Source organism: Bemisia tabaci, chromosome 5, assembly GCF_918797505.1.
Source record: "Bemisia tabaci chromosome 5, PGI_BMITA_v3".
NCBI classification, from domain to species: Eukaryota; Metazoa; Arthropoda; class Insecta; order Hemiptera; family Aleyrodidae; genus Bemisia; species Bemisia tabaci.
This window is the reverse complement of record NC_092797.1, coordinates 12,482,954-12,504,263: the sequence shown is the minus strand read 5'-3', so window position 1 is coordinate 12,504,263 and position 21,310 is coordinate 12,482,954. Positions and strand designations below refer to the sequence as shown.

Below are 21,310 nucleotides of genomic sequence, written 5' to 3'. Positions count from 1 at the left end.
AGATGTATACATTTTGGAGACTCTGGAGGCAAAAATGATCTCGTCACAGAACCTTGTTGCCGGAGCGTGCCATCATTTGCACATGAATAGATGTGTGGAGATGAAGCGATGATGGGGATCGATCATTTCTTCAAAAACGCATTTGACTGGAACGTCATCCCATCGGGTGGCGGAAAAAGACAATCCATGGATCTCCTTCCGCGATTTGACTTGCTGAAGTAGCAAAAGTTCATCTTTACCTCTTAGGAAGGTTATCGGTGGCGTAGGGGTCTAAAAACTGCTCAACGATTGTATAGTTCGAGTTCCGAATTGCAATGAGCCCACTCGTGTTTTTTTCTTATACTTTCGTCGCATTTAACGTTTATGTGGATTCCCTCGAAACTTTTAAGAAGCTTCGCATTATGCTATTGCACAAAAATTCGTACGACCGTTTTCATGTAAAGAATTAAATTGCCTGAATTAATTTTGACAATAGCTGACGTGGCTTGGTTCCTTCCTGCTTAACGCGATCCATTTATTTTTTCTAGCGTAGACCTTGTATAGTGCTCTATCAGGCAACGTGTGTTGGATCTCTTAAAAATTCACAATTGTGCTATTAATTATGGCTCCTTTGTTGAGAAGCGCTCGGGCTCGTGGTGAAAATGCAAGCTACAGGCTACTCTGCCGAGCTAAGTAAAAACTCCGTATCATCATTCAAATATTACCAAATTTCCTCTCGGGAGAAATGTATTTTTGAGAAGAGCTAAAAATATTCATCTTTGAAATTTTCAGACTCTCTGGATCAAATTACGAAGGATATCCTCAATAAAAACCGGAAGTAAAATATTCAAACAATGAGTAGTAAATTAAAAAAAAAAAAAAAAAAAAAAAAAAAAAAAAAACTACTCCTAACTAGCTTTTTATGAAAATTGGACTGCATTTTGCAATTTGGAACTATAAATTCTGGCTCTTATGGAAAAAACCTAATATGCGTAGGGAAACTAATGACACATACGTTGTTTTTAAACCGGGCTAGAATTTATAGTTCCAAATTGCAAAATGTAGTCCAATTGCATGCGACTTGGTGCGTTTTTATTGAACTTGCTTCGAACTTTGTCTCGCTCTTAAAAGTGAATTGCTCGTCAATAATCTGGCGCTCTCTATGCTGCGAGCCGGGAACTTTTGCTCCTGAAAGTTCCTCTGAAACTCGCACGAGAGCGCTAAGAGGGGCGTCGCGACGCGACGTGATTCATTCACTCGTAGTATGTCTCGTTAGGAATGTCACGTGGTAGGTGGAAAGTCATTTCATAAGAAACCTTTACCTAAAAACTAAAAAAAAAATAAAAAACTTTAAAAAAAAGCTCAAAGTATCACCATGAGTAGTCGCGCCGTATATGGATTCAGGATTTTTCAATATTAACGCTGTATGATGGTGCACTCTTAACTTTGTGGATCGCAAGAACATAATTTTGTTGAATAGAAAACCAAAATTTCGGGCGCCGACTGCTTACCCGCGATAAATGAACAGAGGGCATGAATTTGGAAGTCCCCTCTTTTATCCGTCGCACATTCACCATCTTCGGTTGCGCACTGTTATTGTTAGCTTTCTTGAAATCATGGAAAAATTGGTTCCAAAGGCAGAAAATGTCGTTGGAAAAGAAAACTAAAAATTCTTGGCGCCGCCTTGTCCTTGTAACCCACAAAAAACGGTTGGGGGCATGTATTTTGTGAGTCTTTCTTTTTACCAGTCGCAGATCTTCACTGTCGATAGCGCACGTTATTAATTTTCTTGGATCGAAAGGATATTAAATAAATTCCAAAGGCTCAAAAATATCGTTGGAACTGAAAGCTGGAAATTTTGAGCTCTACCTGATCACCCACGAAAAATGGCTCGGGGCGGGGGGCATGGATTTTATGTCCTTTTCGACCAATCACTCCTCACTGCAAAAATAAAACATGCGTGGATTGACAACTTTGCAATCTCAGATATGCATCATTGGACTTCAGCCATCGATGAAGGTCTTTTATTAAACTCTTAATGAACACTTATCCGTTACTAGTAGGAACTTTTCCGACTTTCCCGGCAACTCATGGCTGATCTTGCAAGCAACTTCGATTTAAAAAAACAAAAAAACAAAAAATATTCACCCTCCCCTTCACGGTAATTACGAACACTTTAAAGAGCCACGGGCACAGGAGGTTCCCAGGAGATTTTCCATTCCCATTTTCTACACTTATATTTTTTGGAAAACTTTGATCTCTACTAGTGCTTAGTTGCAAACATTAATCTAAGTTCAGTAATTTCACTCGAATTTTTTACGAAAGACCGAAGATTTCTGCAATTCGGATTTGAGAGTAAACAAGGCGGTCGTCATAATGATCTCCTGCACATACGCTGGAAGTGGCATTGAGACCTGCGCTCGTCTTTGAAGTGTCATTTTTTCGGAGCGCCGCTAGAAGACGTTGCGTTACGCGACGTTATCTATACGGAAGAGACGCCTTGCCGACTCATTCATCATGCCGGGAGAGCGGCTCGGGGGGGATCTTGACCGCACTCATTCACTTCGTTAACGCAAGTTCACAGTCAAGATCCACGCTGGTACCCCAAACAGTTCGTCAATTCCCGCATGTTTTAAGTGCCCGATAGTGCTTGTGATTATCCGCGCTCGGTGAATATGTGCCGTTGAAGTGGTTTTTGAAGGAACTATTCCAAATTACCTGTAAGTAATGGATTCCTACACGATTCTAGGGATGATTTTGCTTACTCGCTGTTGACTTTTAACCCTTTTATCCGCTGGTCTATTTGACTTATATTCTATCAGGACCTACATCCATCTATAGATCATATTTGGACTACATTTTGCAATTTGGAACTAACAATTCTAGCCCGGTTTACAAACAACGTATGTGCCATTAGTTTCCCTATGCACATAAGTGTTTTTCCAGAAGAGCCAGAATTTATAGTTCCAAATTGCAAAATGCAATCCATTTATTGTCTGCAGACTTCAAGAGATTTTGACGCATCCATGCTCCAGGCTTTTCAAACATTCAGGGATTAAGGCCAAGTAGAATGCGTGTTACTGTCGATCCACTCGTCAGTTCCGTGAAAATGTGACGCCACTACAGGGATTCGAACCCAGGACCTAATGGCCTGGAGTCAGGTGCGCTGATCATTAACTCTTTTAAACATCGTGTATAATAGAGTCTCGCTTATGCGCTCTGATTGGGACCGAAGCTACGAATAAACCAAAACTAGGCTGTTGGTAAAGGAAATTGAATGGAAAAGGTTACATATTAAGAGAATTTATTTAATTTTTGTCAAATAATACACAGCAATGTAATAACTGGCAAAAAATGAAGGATTATTACCTCAAAGAAGTTATTTTGTTAAGCATCATTTGCGGGGGTAATTTTTTTATAAAGGTTTGCGCTATAAAATGGTTGCATTAATGGGCCATGGTTACCGGAAAAATGACGAATAATCGAAGCGATGTTAATCGAGACTCCACTGTACATCCGATCGTTTTCAATTTTTCACAGAGTCTTTAAGAAGTCAAAAAAAGAGTGGAGATAGAATTCAATCAGGAGTATTCTTTTAATGAGAAAACACTAAGAGTACCATCTTGGTGGAACAATCATGCCCATGCATGAGATGTAAATGTAAAATGGACTGTATTTTGAAATTTGAACTACAATATCCAGGATTAGTTTCCCTATATGCACATGAGTGATTTTAAGGATGCGCTAGAACTTTTAATTCCTAATTGCAGAATGTTGTCCAAATGGCAATTAGGGAGCAAACACGTTGAAAATACTAAACTAATGAGGCACGAATATAATTCCTGAAAAAACAATGTGATCCACCACACACTGTTCAAACCCATAGCCGCACTTCACCTGTGTCAAAATGTGTCACACTCCTAGTCCATTGAGCAAGCGACAGTGCTATCTACAGCGTTTGAAGAATCTTAGTGCGGTATTTGAGCTCAACTATAAATAAACACACGTATAGACAGCACTCATGCTCAAGTGAGTATCGAAAATCGACTTGCAACTTGAGATCTTAAGCCGTCACGAATAATGTTGTTCGAACGATTTAAGCATAGTCATTAAGCTTTCCGACAAATAGTGTCGATGACTTCACCCATATTTGAAAATTGGAGTTAAGCGCTGCAAATCGCAATTTTTGACTTTGACACTCGTATCTCGATGGCTAAAGTGCAAAATCACGTATCTTCATTGCCGTGTCACAGAATCTTGGCACCTACTTTATTCTTTCGAAAAGGAACGAGTCAATTATATATAGCTTGGAATTTCCACGAAATATTCTGCTAATGGAGAAAACAAATCTAAGAATTTTTCAAGACATTAGGTTGATTAGTTTTCCAATGAAAAAATATAATATGACAGAAAGTCTGCAACGTAGCAAACGGAGATGCGTGGTTTCGCCACGGGATTGGAATGGATGAAAAACAGTGTTGCCAACTTACGAAATTGCCACTGCGCACTGCCTATTCTTGTCACGCAGTCCAAACCGTCGAATCGCAACGGGGATGAAATCTTTGCTAATCGGCAAAATTTGACCATGAAAATACGATTTGTCGCAAACACAACTGTAAATGGACTGCATTTTGCAATTAGGAGCTATAAATTCCGGCCCGGTTTAAAAACAAGGTATGTGCCATTAGTTTCCCTATGCACATAAGTGTTTTTTCAGATGAGCCTGCATTTATAGTTCCAAATTGCAAAATGCAGTCCAACTAGCTCTTTGGTTGGTTGTAATCCAAATCCTTCGCTCCATTACGGAGTACATCTGGGCATGTCAGAAGATGGTTGGCGGGAAAAAATCGTCAGAGATTTTCAAATTTTCGCCCGTGGACGTAAAACCGGCGCGACGCTTTTGTCGGCCACTCGAGTTGCGAAAACCGCGTGCCGTTTTGAGAAACAATGAGACGGAAGTGGAGTCCTCGAGACTGAAGCGATTTTTCAGAGTGAAAAATTCGAGAGTGTTTGTTTTGATTTCGACGGCGCCGCGGCGGCTGAATGCGCTCGCGTCGGCAGATAAATAGATTTTCCGCGTGCGGACGCGCAAAATTGCGAAACGGCGCGATGCCCCCCCCCCCCCCCCCCCCCCCCGACTACAGTCACCCACTGCCGCTGCTTCATTGTAATCGTCGACGAGTGATTTGCCTCTGAATGAAAAGCGCTTGACTGCTCATCCTTTTGCGCGCGAATCCCTTCTCTGGTTCACCTTCTGAAATCTCCGAGTCGTCTTGTCAGCGGGTAGAATCGATTGAAGCCAATAGAATCAGAAGGGGCCACTTTTTAAGAAAACTGATAGTTCGGGTCACTAAACCTTCTGTTTCGTATTTTATATTCTAAATGTACCAATGAGTAAATTACACGCTGCATGATTTATTGCGTATTTTTGGATCCAAAATCCCGGTCGAGCCCCCTTTCAAAAAGTTCAAAGACTCGAAGTAATTTCAAGCAACAAGCAGGAATGACTGGATGATTAAGATTCGATTTATTGGTAGCTTCGAATTTTCTGTTGTTTTTGTTTACGAGGAGTAGAAATACATATTTGACGGAAGTTGTAGAAACCCGTGCTCACTTCTGATTGGTGTCGGATGACTTCATTTGGTTCGGCGCGAAACCGGAGCATTTTAAATTTGCAGCTTTAGATTTGCGCATTTCTTAGTTTTCGAGTTACTTTTTCGCATTTGTAATGGGCCCACTGTGTTCTAAGCTTCATTTACCGATCGGAAAACATATTTGCAAGTCGAAATTCGCAGAGGCGGATCCAGTAATTTGGCAACACCGCATTGCCTCCATTTAAACCTATGCTAAATAATCGATTCTTGGCACCTGGCCCCTCCAAGAATCGATACATTTCCATATGTTTAAATGGAGAAAAAACAATACAGTAGATATCGGTTAATACGACATTCAAGGGGTCACGGGATTTCGTCGTATTATCCGATACGTCGTATTAACCGATACATACTTACATGCTCTCTTATGGAGTTTCGCCATAATGGGGAAAACGAAATCCGTCGTATTAGCCGATATGTTGTATTAACCGATGTCGTATTAACCGATATCTACTGTATTGCCTATTTGCTGGATCCGCCAATGGAAATTCGATCATGGTTTAGTAACCCATTACACCACTAATAGTGTTTTTTTAAGCCGCATCCGAAGACAGGTCCTCAACAGATAGGCTCCTACTAAAAAGGTCCGATGTAGATATGACTGGCTCCCTTAACGCTATTCATTTGATCTTTTGCGCTTATGTGGATTACATGCCGAATTTTTCAGGAGTGAGAGGTCAGTGCTAAATAAAATTTGCGTTGGTGTCGGTTTCCAAATCGTGATGATAGTTTATCGAACGAGATAAGACGGCATGGTGATCTATTTTTTCGCATTGAAGCCCATATCACATGCCTTAGAATCATTCAATTCTTCGTCCTCGATGAGTATTCGATGCCTCTCTTCTTTCTAAATTGCCGCACCACGTATCATCTATTCCAATTAAAATGAGCTCCGTGACCTCCGGTTCAACGTCTCGCGTTCTCGCGACAGTTTCAGATTGCACCAGGCAAAATGAGAATTCTGGTTCCAAAATAGACCCAATGCTTTCAACAGATACCTATACTGCCGTGCGACGCAAAAACGCCATAAAAGCCATTTTAAATTTTTTGGAAACAATGTGTCATGGCAGAAAAAACTTGTGCACTTTGTGGCAATGTTTATACAAAATTCTTTTGCAAATACTATTAAGAGCTTAACCTGAGAATTTGAGGTGCATGGGTGAAACAGTTTTTATTTTAAGTGTCAAGTTCCAAATAAAAAAAAAAAAAAATGTTGATGGATTTACGGCGTTCTTGCTTAGCACGACTGCATACAAAACAGTGTCCAACAGTGTGGGTTGTCTGAAGCCCCAGGAATTGGTTGAAAAATGAATCCTTGAAGTCGGAATCCTATACGTCAAGTTTATATGGACCGCGTTTAGCAGAAAGGAACCAAGCCACATCGGTTTTTGCCAAAAACTGGACAATTTAATATTTTTAGGAGAGAACGCTTGTGCGGATTCCTTTGGAATTTTAAGGAATTCGCTTCAAACTATACAGAGAATTCACGGAAATTCGCACAAAAATCTGCACAACCGTTTTCATGTAGAAAAATTAAATCGCCCAATTTTTGGCAATAGCTGATGCGGCTTAGTTCCTTTCTCCTAAACTCGGTTCATATAAAAAAGGGACGAAAATTTACTTTAGTAAATAGAGTTCTTTGGGACTGACAACGATCATTGATTCGTCAGCCAAGGGTCTTTTACAATTTTAAAAATTGGAATATTTGCTGTACTTCGTAATAATTCGCGGGAACGGAGATGTGGCAGCATAAAGTGTACTGTACATAAGTCCATTTTGAACAATGTAAGCCACGGACTTGCAAATATTTTTGAAGCTAATTGTAAGAGGCCAAATGCGCATTGTTGATGGAAGTTGTTCACGGAAGTTTACGCGAGGAACACTCACAACCGTGTTCGAAAAGCAATGCAGCATATACACTTCAATGAAACAATCATTGTTGATTCTCAACTGCGATTTATTCCTTTGAAAAACTAATAATGACCAAGCCATTTTACTGCATCTAGTCAAGAAGCCGAGTGACCTGTGGAAAATTCTCAAACTTTGACGTTGAGTGGATTGTAACTGCTCATCGCACGATTTGTTCGTCTATTCCAATCAGCATTTTGCATATTTTTTTTTCTTTCTTTCTTTTTTTTCACGGAGATGCATTGTGATGCAAATGATTAGGGGAAGATGAGTAGCCGGACCAAGGAATTGTTGACTTAGTTTTATTATTTTACAAAAATACACAGTAAATCTAATTCAACAATTCCGTAGTCCGGCTATATTACATATCGCCGGTGAAAGTCGGCAATCACATAACTCGTTTGCGGTGTCTGAAAATCTCCGCCTCTACGTCATTTTCTTAAAGGAGAACAAATTGACATTATTGCTTGAAGTTTTTGCAGAATTTTCTTCGCATTGAGAAGAAAAATCATGACAGTTTGAAAGAATTGCCGTTAAGTATTTTTGCCATTTAAAAAATAAAGTATGACAGGAAGTCTACAACGTCGCAAACCGAGTTATGTGATTGCCGACTTGCACCGTCGATATGTATCTTCCCCTATTCAACATTTTTCGGTTGTAAACCAACATATGACCTTCCATTTTATGAAATTCAGTCAAATATACCAGTTTCAGAATCGTATTTTGATGGTTGAATATTCGAAATTAATTCTACGCAGTACAAGTAGTGTGTTTAAGAACTTTCCCACGAAGTCGAGACCTGGTAGCTGATCTGCAGTCTAGAACTCTCCCATAAAGCTAAGCGCTATAAATAAGTGATTTTTCATGATTTCTGAGTGAAAATACTCTAAACTAAAACATTACCCACATTATTAGATCGGAGATTCACTATATTCATCTAAATCACATTGAAAATCAAAGTGGGGAAGCGGGAGGATAAGCCCCTTGACAGCTTCGTGGTCCCCTCCTAAGCGCTTCGCGCCGCAGGCGTTATCCGTAACGCGCTACTCTCATGATTTCATGTTACATGGAGTATGATTTGCGGCATCCAGAAAAATATGAAATCTAACTTTGTAAACAAAGAAAAGGAGTATAGGTAAAACATTGTCCATTTTTATACGCTTTACTCCAGTTCAAACATTGTGGTCTTGATACTGAGGTTGTAGAAAAGGCACCTATCACTCGTACTGATAGGTTTGACCCCTTTGCTCCCGAAGTTTATAGCTTCCTTGAAATATCTTATCGGCAAACATGCAGCTCCCTCTCCGCACCCCCTCTCCATCTTATTTTCCATGTCATGGGAACTGGAGACCTATTTTTTTAAATTAATTATGTAAGACACTTGACTTCAACGTGCTGTGCCAATCTTACAGCACAACGCGACTAGACTTTCAAAATCGCTCAGCCTTGAAAATGCCGATTTATAGAATTTAGGAAAATCAGTCATCAAGTATAAGCATTATAGTGCCAGGTTTTTCGTATCTTTCGAATGACGTCTCTCAGAATTTTGGTTTACAACACTACTCATATTCACTGGCGAAAAGAAGTACCGTCATACCGTAACCGTACCGAAGTACCGTATGAGTGTTTAGAGATATGTTTCATTCCCATCGTCTTAAAAAAGTTCGCTACAAACTTCGATGGATAATACAACCGAGATTCCCTAACTGGAAGATTTTCTCAAAAACACGATTCTGTGACTAGCGCAACTGATATATTTCAGACTTTTTCCCGACCATTTTGGTGATATTGTAAGTTGTCGGCAACGTTGGGCGGATGTCTGGACAAACCAGTGGCAGTGGACGGACCACTGGCGAGTGGTGATTGCCCTGATCTTATGCGTTTCGACGATGCTCTTGTTTTTTCAATTAGCGCTCACAATGAATCACTCACTGGACTATTCACAATTTAGCTTCGTCAGTCGGGGGACTTCGCTATCCTCCCCCCTCCCGAAGTAGTCGCTTCATTTTTAAGCACCCCCCCTTCCTTCCTACGACCAACTTTGCCTGATGCGTGGCGAGGTTGCTAGGTTGATCGATATAATTTGTGTATTTTAGATGATATTTAATTGGAAATAGTGCTAATTTCCAGCACTACTTGGCAACAAAGTACACAAACTCGGCACGCATGCGACCTGCGAGCATGTGACATCTCTGAGGTCCGAATCTCGGAGGCTTATATCCTTAAGTTTTTACGTGTCCATTGCTCTTGCATGTGTGCCGCGAGGGACAGCTATGTATGTACATTTAATTTCAAAACGTTCTGCGGAAAACACGATTGTACCACTGACTTTTTGTGGACAAACTCTTGAGCTCCAAAAAAAGGTCTCAAAGTTGAGGCCTCTATGACTGCCTATGCTCACATCCATGAAGCCATCGCGAGCTCCATTGAAGGGTGGCAATGGAGATGTTGCATGTGTGAGGGATTTGCGATTTGACCATTGATTCTAATGTAAAAGTTTGCGAGAAACACGATGGTGGCACTGGTTTTCTCTGAAATCATCTCCCAAGCTCAAATAAAGCTCTCAAAGTGAGGCCAAAATGGAGGGGATATCCCACCCTATCCTGAGAGTCCACCTCTACATCAAAACAAACTCTCCATGCAAAGATAGGGAGCAAATACATTAGCAGGGTTGCCGTGTTTTCAGTTTTGGAGTCCCCAAATAAAGTGGCAACCATGTCAATGTATTCGCTCCCTATCTTTGCATGGAGAGATTGTTTTGATGTAGAAGTGGACTCTCAGGGTAGGGTGAGATATCCCCTCCATTTTGGCCTCACTTTGAGAGCTTTTGTTGAGCTTGGGAGACGATTTCAGAGAAAACCAGTGCCACCACTATATTTCTCGCGAACTTTTACATAAGAATCAACAGTCAAATTGCAAAGTCCTCACACATGCAACATCTCCATTCAAACCTAGGCCAGGTTGATCGATATAATTTGTGTATTTTATATGATATTTAATGGCAAATAGTGCTGATATCCAGCACTACTTGGCAACAAAATACACGAGCTCGCCACGCATGCGACCTGCGAGCATGTGACATCTCTGTGGTCCGAATTTTGGAGGTTTATATCCTTAAGTTTTTACGTGTCCAATGATGGAGCTCTTGCATGTGTGCCAGTGGCGTGGCGTGCTGTGCGATAAATCGATTGTTGTGACATTTAAACCTATAGCAAAGAATCGATTATAAAGGTGTTCGCTGCGAACACCCTGTTTATCGATCCTTTTCCATAGGTTTAAATGGCATAACAATCGATACATCGCAAAGCACGCCACGCCACCGATGTGTGCTACGAGGGACAGCAATGTATGTACATTTAATTTCAAAACATTCTGCGGAAAACACGATTGTACCATTGACTTTTTGTGGACGAACTCTTGAGCTCCAAAAAAGGTCTCAAAGTTGAGACCTCTATGACTGCCTATGCTCACATCCATGAAGCCATCGCAAGCTCCATTGAAGGGTGGCAATTCAAAACCTAATACTTAAATGCGATCAGGTATTCGTAAAAGTGTGTTACCACCACAAGTACTTAAAGGAAATCATTAGTGACCTAAGAATAAACATACAACACATAATAAAATTCAAATAAAAAAATTTAAGTCACGATTGCCACCGACATATTTTATCGCAGAGCTCAGCTTTATTATTCAGTTTATTTGATAGTAATGTTGTTCCAGGACCAGACAAATTCGATCAGTTTAGGAAACTCCCAAAGGAAGTGACAGTCTCCGTAAAGCCGGGAAGCATTTTAAGCAAATAATGGAGCTTTCAGACAGTGCAGACAGTGGAAAAATCTAAGAAAATTGGGTTTCGTGTGAACTCAGTGTAATTTTTCTCGATTTTTTCTCTAAATGTCTCAAAAACTATGTTTTTGGTTTTTTTATAAGCAGTCGCAATTTTGCAAGTTTCCAACACTGTTTTTCCGTTTTGAGCCCATTAAAAAATCGATATTAGGTGAGGCAAGCTGCCTCGCTGAGAATCGATTTTTTTTCATATATGTAAATGGAAAAAACAGTGTTGTCAAATTTAAAGAATTTTCAGTGGTTATAAGCCCTAATTCTGAGTGGGACGGAAGAAAATATAAAAATTCTCTGATTCATGATCATACAAAATTCTCAAGGTAAATTGAATGAAAAACGAAAATTCTTTTTCCCCGCAATTAAAAAGAAAGCTCGGACGTTTATTATTTTCTCAACATGTTTGTCGAGTTTTCCTCCAGTCCACAAGGTGATGAGAGAAATATCGATCCCCCATGAATCATAATTTTTCACCATCAACGAAAACAAACACACTAAGACCCGACAATCAAATGTTCAAAAAAATTACATTACTTTATGGCGTTAGAACCTGTCCGTTAATGCTATATCGTTATCTCCACGTGTAGAAAAACGCACGATAAGATTCGCAGAAGCGAGGTTTCGTAGTCAGCTCCTTTAAAGCACATCCGAATGAGTCGATGCAAAAACCCAGCATGCTCATTCCCAGCTGAGCTCTGAAGTTAGTAAGAATGTTTACAAAACAGGGCTCAGCAGAAAATTGTCATGTTTTATTTACAAACCCATGGATTCAGCTGTTAAAGCTTACAATTAGCTGCATGTTTATCAGCCTGACGGAGGTCGAAGATGGGTACCAGCATAGATACATTGCCAAATACTGCCTTGCTGAGGAAGAACGCAGTATGAGCCTTCAGACGTTGCCAAATCTCTTTTGATAAAATACGAATGTTTCAGAATAAGTTGGAAAATTTTTCCTCCAATTTTGCAGAGAATTTTTCCCTTGATCAGATCCAAATTCTCTGAAAATTTGAAATGACGATATTCATAACTCTTCTCACAAATAAATATTTAACGGAGGAAATGTGGCAACTCTTGAATGTTCATACGGCGTTTTTCCTTAGCGCGGCAGAAAAAGCGGCAGACCTTAAATGAAATACTTCTCTATCAGGCCGCTCTGTGTTTTTCTGATCCCTCGATACTGAAAAATGTCTGCAATGAGTCAAGATCGTTCGACGCACGGTATTAAGAAAAGAGGAGGTCAAATGGGTGTATTTATGTTAAAAGGAACTATGTGCATAGGGTTTGCGTGTAGCATAGTTCCTTTTAGCAGAAATGCGTCCAAAGCTAGTAAATGCTTGCCGAAATTTAACTGTCTGGCCGCATTGATGTAGCAACTCAATGTGCAGAGGAGTCCATTGTGGATGTATTTTGTTACTAATTTAACAAAAAGAAATGAAATGTGGAAAAAATCCACACAATATTATGCAAAAAATGTAACGTAGGGTACAAAAAACCATCCCAATCAATTTGCAGTGCCATAAATCCTCAATTGAGGGGCTTGGAGGACAAGGCGCATAAGTGCATCTTTTGAAAAAAATGAGATATTAATGATTTCAAGTAAAACTATAGTCCTATTGCACATTTTGTAAAAACATAGCTCAAAAATTCCAATTTTTAAGCATCAAAAAGTTAGTTTGAACTTTCTTTCCGCCATAAGGATCTATGTAATTGCGAAACTTCAAACACGTGTTTCTCGAAATAACAAAAACTGCCCTTATACGCATTGGCCTCCAAGCCCCTTAATTAACAACCTCATGGAACAATTTTTTCCTTTCACAATTTATATGTGAGCAGTAATGACTTTTAGATAAATAAAGTATGTGATGTATCAGTTTAACGTTGAGAATATCCGCTACGCGTGGAAACAAACATACTCGAGGAATTTGAAAACAAAAAAAAGGAGGAAAAAAAAAAGAAAAAAAAATTGAAACCTCCTCCACTTGTTTAACGTACATTAAAACAAACAAATTTTCGAAAATGGAAATGGTAGCAACTGTTCTTTGGGCCGAGGGGCATACCTAGGTTTTCGTTGCCCCAAGTCCGTTTAAAAAACGGAGACTTGCAGATTTGGAGAGTCCCATGTTCTATGTTGAAGTTGTTTCAAAAGTAAAATTGCATAAGAGTTTTAGAGAGATAGTGCGAATTGAAGCAAGGCGCCGAAATCGTCACCGCAAGTAGAGGCTTCTGAGAGGCACCTATTGAAAAGTAATTAGTTGACACAATGGGTGAAAGAAGCCACGTTTTTTTGTCGCGGGGAAAACAACCTTCATGTAATAAGCTCATGACATCAAGTTTCAAAATATTAGTTTGTGTTTGACACACTTTCATTTTGAGTCTCTTCGTTTTAGCTACTTGTCTGTTGTTCGCCGCAGCAACAGTTACATGGGCTAATGCCACTCGTAATTCGACTTAAGGGGGTTACAGGGGCACTAAACGCAAGGAAGTTATTTACCTTACAAAAGGTCGATTACATGTACCACCGCCACCGGACGCGATTCACTTAAACGAACTTCCAAGTTGTGTAATGGAAATGGGATCATCCCCACTTCAAAATCAGCTGAAACAGGAAAACGTTTGAAAGACAAAGCATGCTTACTGAGATATTTTTTAAATTTTTCACTTAGACATCATTCAACGTTGCAGAACTTAAATTTAGTAATTCTCACAAATTGCCTTCTCTTTGAGACTGTTTACTGTCATAAATTATGGATCAAGAAGACAAAATTAACTAGAGTTTACAGAGGGGGGTGATAGGAGTCTGACATTTGCCTTACGAAAGGTCAACGCCTCAGCGTTCAATAAACTTTTTCTTGCTGTAGAATATTACAGGATTTTAAAATGGAGCATAGGGAACGTTGGACGAAGGGAAATGTGGGAGCTAAAAATTTAATAACTTCAGCGCTAAGCTGAATTTAAGATGCAGTGTTCCTTACATTATTGTAAAATTTATTACTTCAAAAAAATTAAATGTTGCCCAATAATTGATTGCTGAGCTTAATGTATAGATCAAATCCATCAACTTCTTCGAGCTAGAAGAAAACTTCCTTTATTCAAGGTAATTTTTTTTCAATCAATGAAAGTAACTCTGAGCAAATGAATTTTTCTTTAAGCCGGAGAAAATACGTGTGCTTTAAATTGAAAGTTATTATTAATTTTATCTACGTCAATTTGTTGGTTCTCAGAGCAACAAAAAGTATTAAAGGAACCTTCTCAGACAAGTTTTTAGCAGAGAATCGTTAGTGTTTAATGATGGTCTTGTCGTTTCTGAAATGAAGAATAAATGTTAATTCTTTCCTGCAAAACTCGATCAGCTTCACGTATCCGCATTCCGCAGTCGTGCAGTGTGATAAGTTGCCTACCTCGTTAATGAAGGCGCTTTGAAACGTTATGTATTTATGCGGCATGCGATATTTTACTGCGACCTGCCATGCCATGAGTCATATGGTAGCATTTAAGGAACCTACTTAATAAATGACCAAATTATGCAATAATAACATTGCGATTCCATGTTAGATAAAATTGCAATTTTACTGCATCAAATTTTAATTTCATTTCAGTATTTACGTTGCTATATGCTACTTAGATGCTTCATTTTTAATCTTGTCAACTATTTCATGCTTGAATTTTCTAATGCTGATTTTGAATTCAGCTTTGTTTCGGCATGCGATATGTTACTGCGACCTGCCATGAGTCATATGGTAGCATTTAAGGAACCTACTTAATAAATGACCAAATTATGCAATAATAACATTGCGATTCCATGTTAGATAAAATTGCAATTTTACTGCATCAAATTTTAATTTCATTTCAGTATTTACGTTGCTATATGCTACTTAGATGCTTCATTTTTAATCTTGTCAACTATTTCATGCTTGAATTTTCTAATGCTGATTTTGAATTCAGCTTTGTTTCGATTGCACTATATGTTAAATGTTACGGTAGGTTATTATTTGTGGTTATTTCGGTCAAGTAAAAATCAAGCACAAAATCAAGAATATTTGTTTTCATTTCCAGATCGCGGATGGAAAATGACCCGCCGCAGAATTTGGAGACGTTTATAATGGCTTAAAATGGGAACAGGTTGGAGATGGTTATACCTGAATGCACTCGGATTCTCCCTCTTGATATCAGGCGCTTTTATCTTCTGGGTAATCATCCCAAAAAAGGTTGTCGAGGAAATTGCAAAGGTATATAATGAAAGAATTTTTAATGATGATCACTGGTTCACATCACTTAGACATATTAATATGGAGTATCACTACGCACACATTTATTTAGTCTGAAATAAAATCATAATTGAACACAAATCAGAGGGCGATGTGCATAAAAACTGTGGGAGTTATTTTTTGGTACGGACTTCTAATGTTTCCGCCAAAGTTTTTAGTACTACCTTTTTCTTATTTTTTATTATATTATACTTAGAAGATATTGCATGACAGTATAAGTAAAGTCCACTAATTATATTAAGAGACAAGTGCCATACGATGACGCTTCAATTATCATCAGTTTAATTGTTTTATGATGTATGATGATGAAACCATTTACAAATTTCAGTAGAAAATAGAAAATGCAGAGAGAAATAGAGAATTTCAGTTGAAAATAGAAATTGAAACGTGGCCAACAGGACAGGGGAGGTCTGACCCGGGGTGCTAGGGTGCCTCAGTCTGCCCCAGTACCCTAAAAATTCTGACAGAGGGCTCCGGCAGGACTCCTTTGGAAGACCCCAAAACTTGAAAACCCCAGATATATGAGGACTTTTGGTCTGCTAGGGGGGGGGGGGGGTCAACCAAGAGGAGGGGCCCCGAAAATGTATTTACCCCAAGAATTTTCGAGCCTGCCAGCGCAGCCCGACGCAGGTGGCAAATTGTTTAGAGACGAAATTTCTTTACAAACACAATTTCTTTGTCACGTGTCAAACGACGAAAAAAAAAAACGACTGGAATTTGTTTCAAGGGAAATATTCAATGCAAATTTTGTCCGATTTAAATGGAAAATCTCAGAAGCAGGGCAGAGAAAAAATGCAAAATTGTTGTTTTTTTTTCAGGTAGCATATTTGTAAGCACAAAATCCTACATCTGCTCGTCTATAAAGAGCTGCAAAAAGTGTGATATTTTTTCAAGGGGGTAGATTTTTATGCCCTATGTTTTTTTTTCAGCAACAAGCACTAGTAAATGGCTCAGAAGCATGGGAGCGGTGGGTCAACACTCCACTTCCTCTCGATTTCAAAGTTTACATTTTCAATGTCACGAATCCAGACCAAGTCACTCTCGGAGAAAAGCCCCGAGTCGAGGAAATCGGACCATTTGTTTACAAGTAAGTGTACAATAATATATTAAGATTGTTGTTCAATCAATATAAATAAGCCGTATTTAATTTTTATGTGCCCAAATTGGAGGTAAATTCTAGGGGTAATGACAATGACAGTTTCAAGCTTGAGTATCAATGTGAAATAGTTTAAGTCTGCTGACGTGCTACCATTTGACGTGCGATATTTTGTCCCTAAAATCATAAACATGACATCATCATCGGCACAAGTTTGAAAGTTATCAAGATTTCCTCTACCTGATTGCACATATCGCGATTAATTTCGATTACATGGTGAAATTATTACAACCCACTGCATCTGATTGTGAGTGTTGCGTGTGTTGCCTATTTCCTAACTGAAGGAGCTCTTTTTACAGAAATGTATTGCAATAAATAAATAAGTTGTAATTTTTCCTCGCATTGCAAATTGCTTAGACTTTGTCTGATCGTTTAACATTTTCATTTATCGATAAAATGGTGTAAAAATATTACGATTCCATGCTGAAGCTTGGCAGTCACAGCTTCAATTCAGTATTTTCGCGATAAAGTTCTCCTTGAATTGGTGACGCCATAGTGTGGCATTGCCACCCATTTCAACACATATATCAATGGAGATAAGATCCTTCAGTCAAACCTCCACCAGTAATGATTCAACTCGATATTCAAAGACATTCTCATACTCACCTCACCCACTGGTTTACATTCATAAATAAAATTCATAATTTTCGGATCACAGAAAAAATGAATTATTGATTTAACTGTGTTGATGTGGCGTCAACCACCAAATGAGATTGATTTCTCCATAATTCTGGTATAGATAACTTGAAAATTAGCAGCCATCACCAGCAGGGTATTGTTTATTTTACCATATTTCTTGATTTGCGCCAAAATCAGCTATGAGTATGGTTAAATCTTTCATTCTTTTTCGACCATGTATATCTGCAAATTCCTCCACATACTGACGATCTGATGCCCTGAAATAAAAAAAGTTCATACATGTAGTCTATAGTCGGGTTAAAGGGGAAGAGGGGCACACGGGGCGTTTGTCCTCCGCGTTCGCCCGAAAAAGAGGAGGAAGAAAAAGGGTAGGAGGAGAGAAGGAAGGAACGGAGGAGAGAAAAGGAAGGACGCTTATAATATTTGGTAATTATTCATGACGAAATTGACTCAAACAGCATATTTGATCCTTGAAAATTTCAAAAATTTTCTAGGAGGGGCCCCCGCTCCCTCCTTCCCTATAGTCGGGTGTGTGTGATCCAAAGTGTCTGGATCCGCCTAAGCTGTAATCATCGAACACTTTTTCCCTTTATGATATAATTTTTTTTTTTTTTTGCCAAAGAGATTTACAGCCAGTGGCGAGCCGTGGATGATCGACTATCGATATTTCCCCATTTGAAGCTGCGGTGAAGAATCGATTGTTAAGGTGTTCGTTTCGAACACCCTGTTCACCGATCCTTTTCCATGCGTTTAAATGGGAGATCAATCGAGATATCGCAAAGCACGCTACGCCACTGAATAAAGACAGCACAGATCTGTAGATTCTTCCTTTTGAGTTGCTCAGGGGGAGTTATCCGCCCCCTTGCACTTTAATAATCGCACCGAGTATATGCATCATTGATTCTTTTTTCAGAGAGTACAAGTATAAAACGGACGTCCGGAAGAATCCTAAGAGAGACACGATATTCTACAGACAGCGGACGCGATTTGAGTTCGACGAGGCCGGGACGCTGCCGCTCTCGCAAGACGACGTTGTCACTGTGCTCAACCCGGCATTGATCGTAAGTGACAAAGTCTCCGAGCAGTATTGATTTCTAAAAGTTGGCAACACTGCTTTCCCTCCAATTAAACGTATGTAAAACAATCGATTTTACGGTGACGTAGACAGCCTCACTAGAATCGATATTTTTGATGGGTTTTATGGAGCAAAAACAGTGTTACCAATTAGAAAGTATCGCCACTGGTTCCGAGCTCTAATCTGACGTGCTATCGAAAAATGGACGTCATTTCGCAATAAGGAATTAAAATATCTTACACTGGAAAAAAAACCTCATTGGATCTAGAATCCAGACTCTTAAAAACATTGACAAGAAGAAATGAACTCTTGGTTCAATCGGATTTTTGCTTAAATCAAAAGGAAATCCGCTTAAATTAAGAGGCTTGGTTCTTGATTTAAGCTAAAATCCGATTGAATCAAAGAGTATTTTTTCTTGTCGATGTTTTTAAGAGTCCGGACTCTAGATCAAATGTGTTTCTGTTCCAGTGTACCCATCCGTAAAAGCACCGTTCTGCGTAGATATATTAATGGAACATACGTTGTTTCTGAAATAAACCAAAAATGGTAGTTCCTTATTACAAAATGTGGTCCAAATTTCGTTTAAGCACCGGGGTTCACAGTGCTGAAATAATTCGTTGTCATCATTCATTCAAAGTTAGTTTGAGGGAAGTCTAAGGGTCCTCGTAGACTCTAATTTACATCTCGAGAAGCAAATTACTAGGGATATTTTGGTGATCAAGGTGGAAAATTTGAAACATCGCAATAAAGAAGCAAGTTATTCCTACTGCTGTATTGATGTTTGAAAAGCTCACAGTCGAGCTTTTGTGAGTTTTTATTCCAAGCGAATCTTAAATGACTTAAACCCAGAAAAACAGAGTAAAGGGAACATTGCCAGTCTAACTCTGCTGAAATAAGATGAAAATATAAATGCAAGGGATTCTCCGCAATAATAAATTTACGGCCTGCATGGTTGTCTTTTGTGGCGGAAACGCAATTTTTCCACAAGTCTGCTGGCTCTAACTAGATGCGTGCCTGAAAGGTTCTGAAATCATGAATGCTGTTTTATGTATTTGAGACGGCTTTCAAGGATGTGGCAACTTTATTAGAACATTAAAAACTTTCCTGAAGTAAATATAAAGGACACTGAGATAACTGAACCTGCTGCGGGAAGCAGTGGGAGGTCAGAGTTAATTGGGAGCGGATTCGGCCATAAAGTCTTTTTAATATGCTTTTTCATTTCCAATAAACTTTTCCCTCGAAAAGCACAAAAGTAGGTTTCAAAATTGATGCAGCATTACCCTTATCTCGGAGAAAATTGATTTAACTAAATGGGATTGCATACTCTCCGTGCATTGAGAGGAGAGGTACATGAGAAAAGCATACACAGCAAACGAAGAAAATGAAAAGTTAACGGAAAAGCTAACGGGAAGCTTTGTCTTACAGAGGGGAAAAGAAATGCACACTTTGGTTTTCCATTTGCTTGATAGGAAGAAAAATAAAGTGTTTACTTAACTACTTTTCAACTATTGAGATCCTTGAAAGCTGTATTGGGAGAAGTTATTGAAGTTCAATATATGTTTTTAATTTTTTCTTCGACTATTATTTTTTCAAAAGGATCAAATCTGTTTGTTGTGTGTCCAACCACAGCGGCATGCAGGAGATAACACTTTACGGGTCTCTTCCCTTCTGAGAATGAAAATACCCTTTTAAATAGTCGAAAATAAAATTCGTCGGTGTTTAATCATCCGAGCGACTAAAGAGAGTCTTTCGGATGATTCGTATGGCAATTTGACAAAGAACGGAGGATTCCTCCAGTAAGAATTTCCGCTCAGATGCTTCTGAGCCTATTTCCTCAAAACGTCATGTTTGCTTTTACGGCTCTCTTCGCTATCACGATCACGGTAGTAGAGTGGTAGCTTTTTGCCAGACTGCAACTATTAGTTCTTTGCGGAGAGCCGTATTGCATTTATTTGAATTTGAAGGCGTTCCAGATTCACTGGCTCTATCAGTGGCAGAATAGCAAGGATCTAGGGAACTGTTTCACCACAATAAACTAGCTGTTTCTCCTGTACATGTTGTAGGGCTTCTTGCGTGTGTTAGAATTTGAAGGCGTTCTAGGTTGAGTGACTTCATCACTGCCTGAATAGCAAGGAATCTCTTTCTCCTCCGACGAACTAAATTTTTCTCAGGTTTATAGTGTAGATCATATTGCATATATTTGAATTTAAAGGCGTTCCAGATTCGTCGACTCTATCACGACGACTAACTGTTTCTCTTGTACATGTTCTCCGGTTTATGTTGTAAAGCCTATTGCATATATTATGTGAATATGAGGGTTTTCCGGGATTCACGGGCCCCATCATTGGCAGAATGGCAAGGATCTGTGGATCTTTTTTACTCAAATGAACTAACTTTTCCTTCGACTTATGTTTCAGGGTTTGGTAGAGACGGTGAGCCGAATCCCGTACTTGCGGAACATATCGATGCCTCGGCTGGACAGGGTGATCCCGGACATGTACGGGGACCCGAAATCGGTGTTCATCACTCTTCCGGTGCGGGCGCTTCTGTTCGAGGGCCTCCTCATCAAGTGCAACCACTCGGCCTCCGTCTTCATGGGCGACGTCCTCCTGGTCTGCAGCGGCACCAGGAGCATGATGCCCATGCGAGCCATCACCGAGACCAAGGATCATAACTTCATCATCTCACTCTTTGGTTATGTAAGTGCTACACAGTGAAAATAAGTAATCGGTATTTTCACCAACCAATTGCAGTGAACGCACGGGTCAAAAGACGAGATGTTGGAGTTTTTTAG

General features: G+C 39.4%; 1 protein-coding gene across 1 annotated transcript in view; it reads left to right on the top strand.

The window, feature by feature from the left end:
* Nucleotides 1-2,449: 2,449 nt before the first annotated feature.
* Nucleotides 2,450-21,310, top strand: part of LOC109042205 (sensory neuron membrane protein 2) — a 43,200-nt gene continuing 24,339 nt past the window's right edge. Inside the window, exons 1-5 of the mRNA XM_019058840.2 lie at nt 2,450-2,699; nt 15,435-15,607; nt 16,576-16,733; nt 18,355-18,502; nt 20,934-21,215. Of these exons, the coding sequence (XP_018914385.2) occupies nt 15,491-15,607; nt 16,576-16,733; nt 18,355-18,502; nt 20,934-21,215 (705 nt within the window). The 5' untranslated portion in view covers nt 2,450-2,699; nt 15,435-15,490. The remainder of the gene's footprint in view (nt 2,700-15,434; nt 15,608-16,575; nt 16,734-18,354; nt 18,503-20,933; nt 21,216-21,310) is intronic.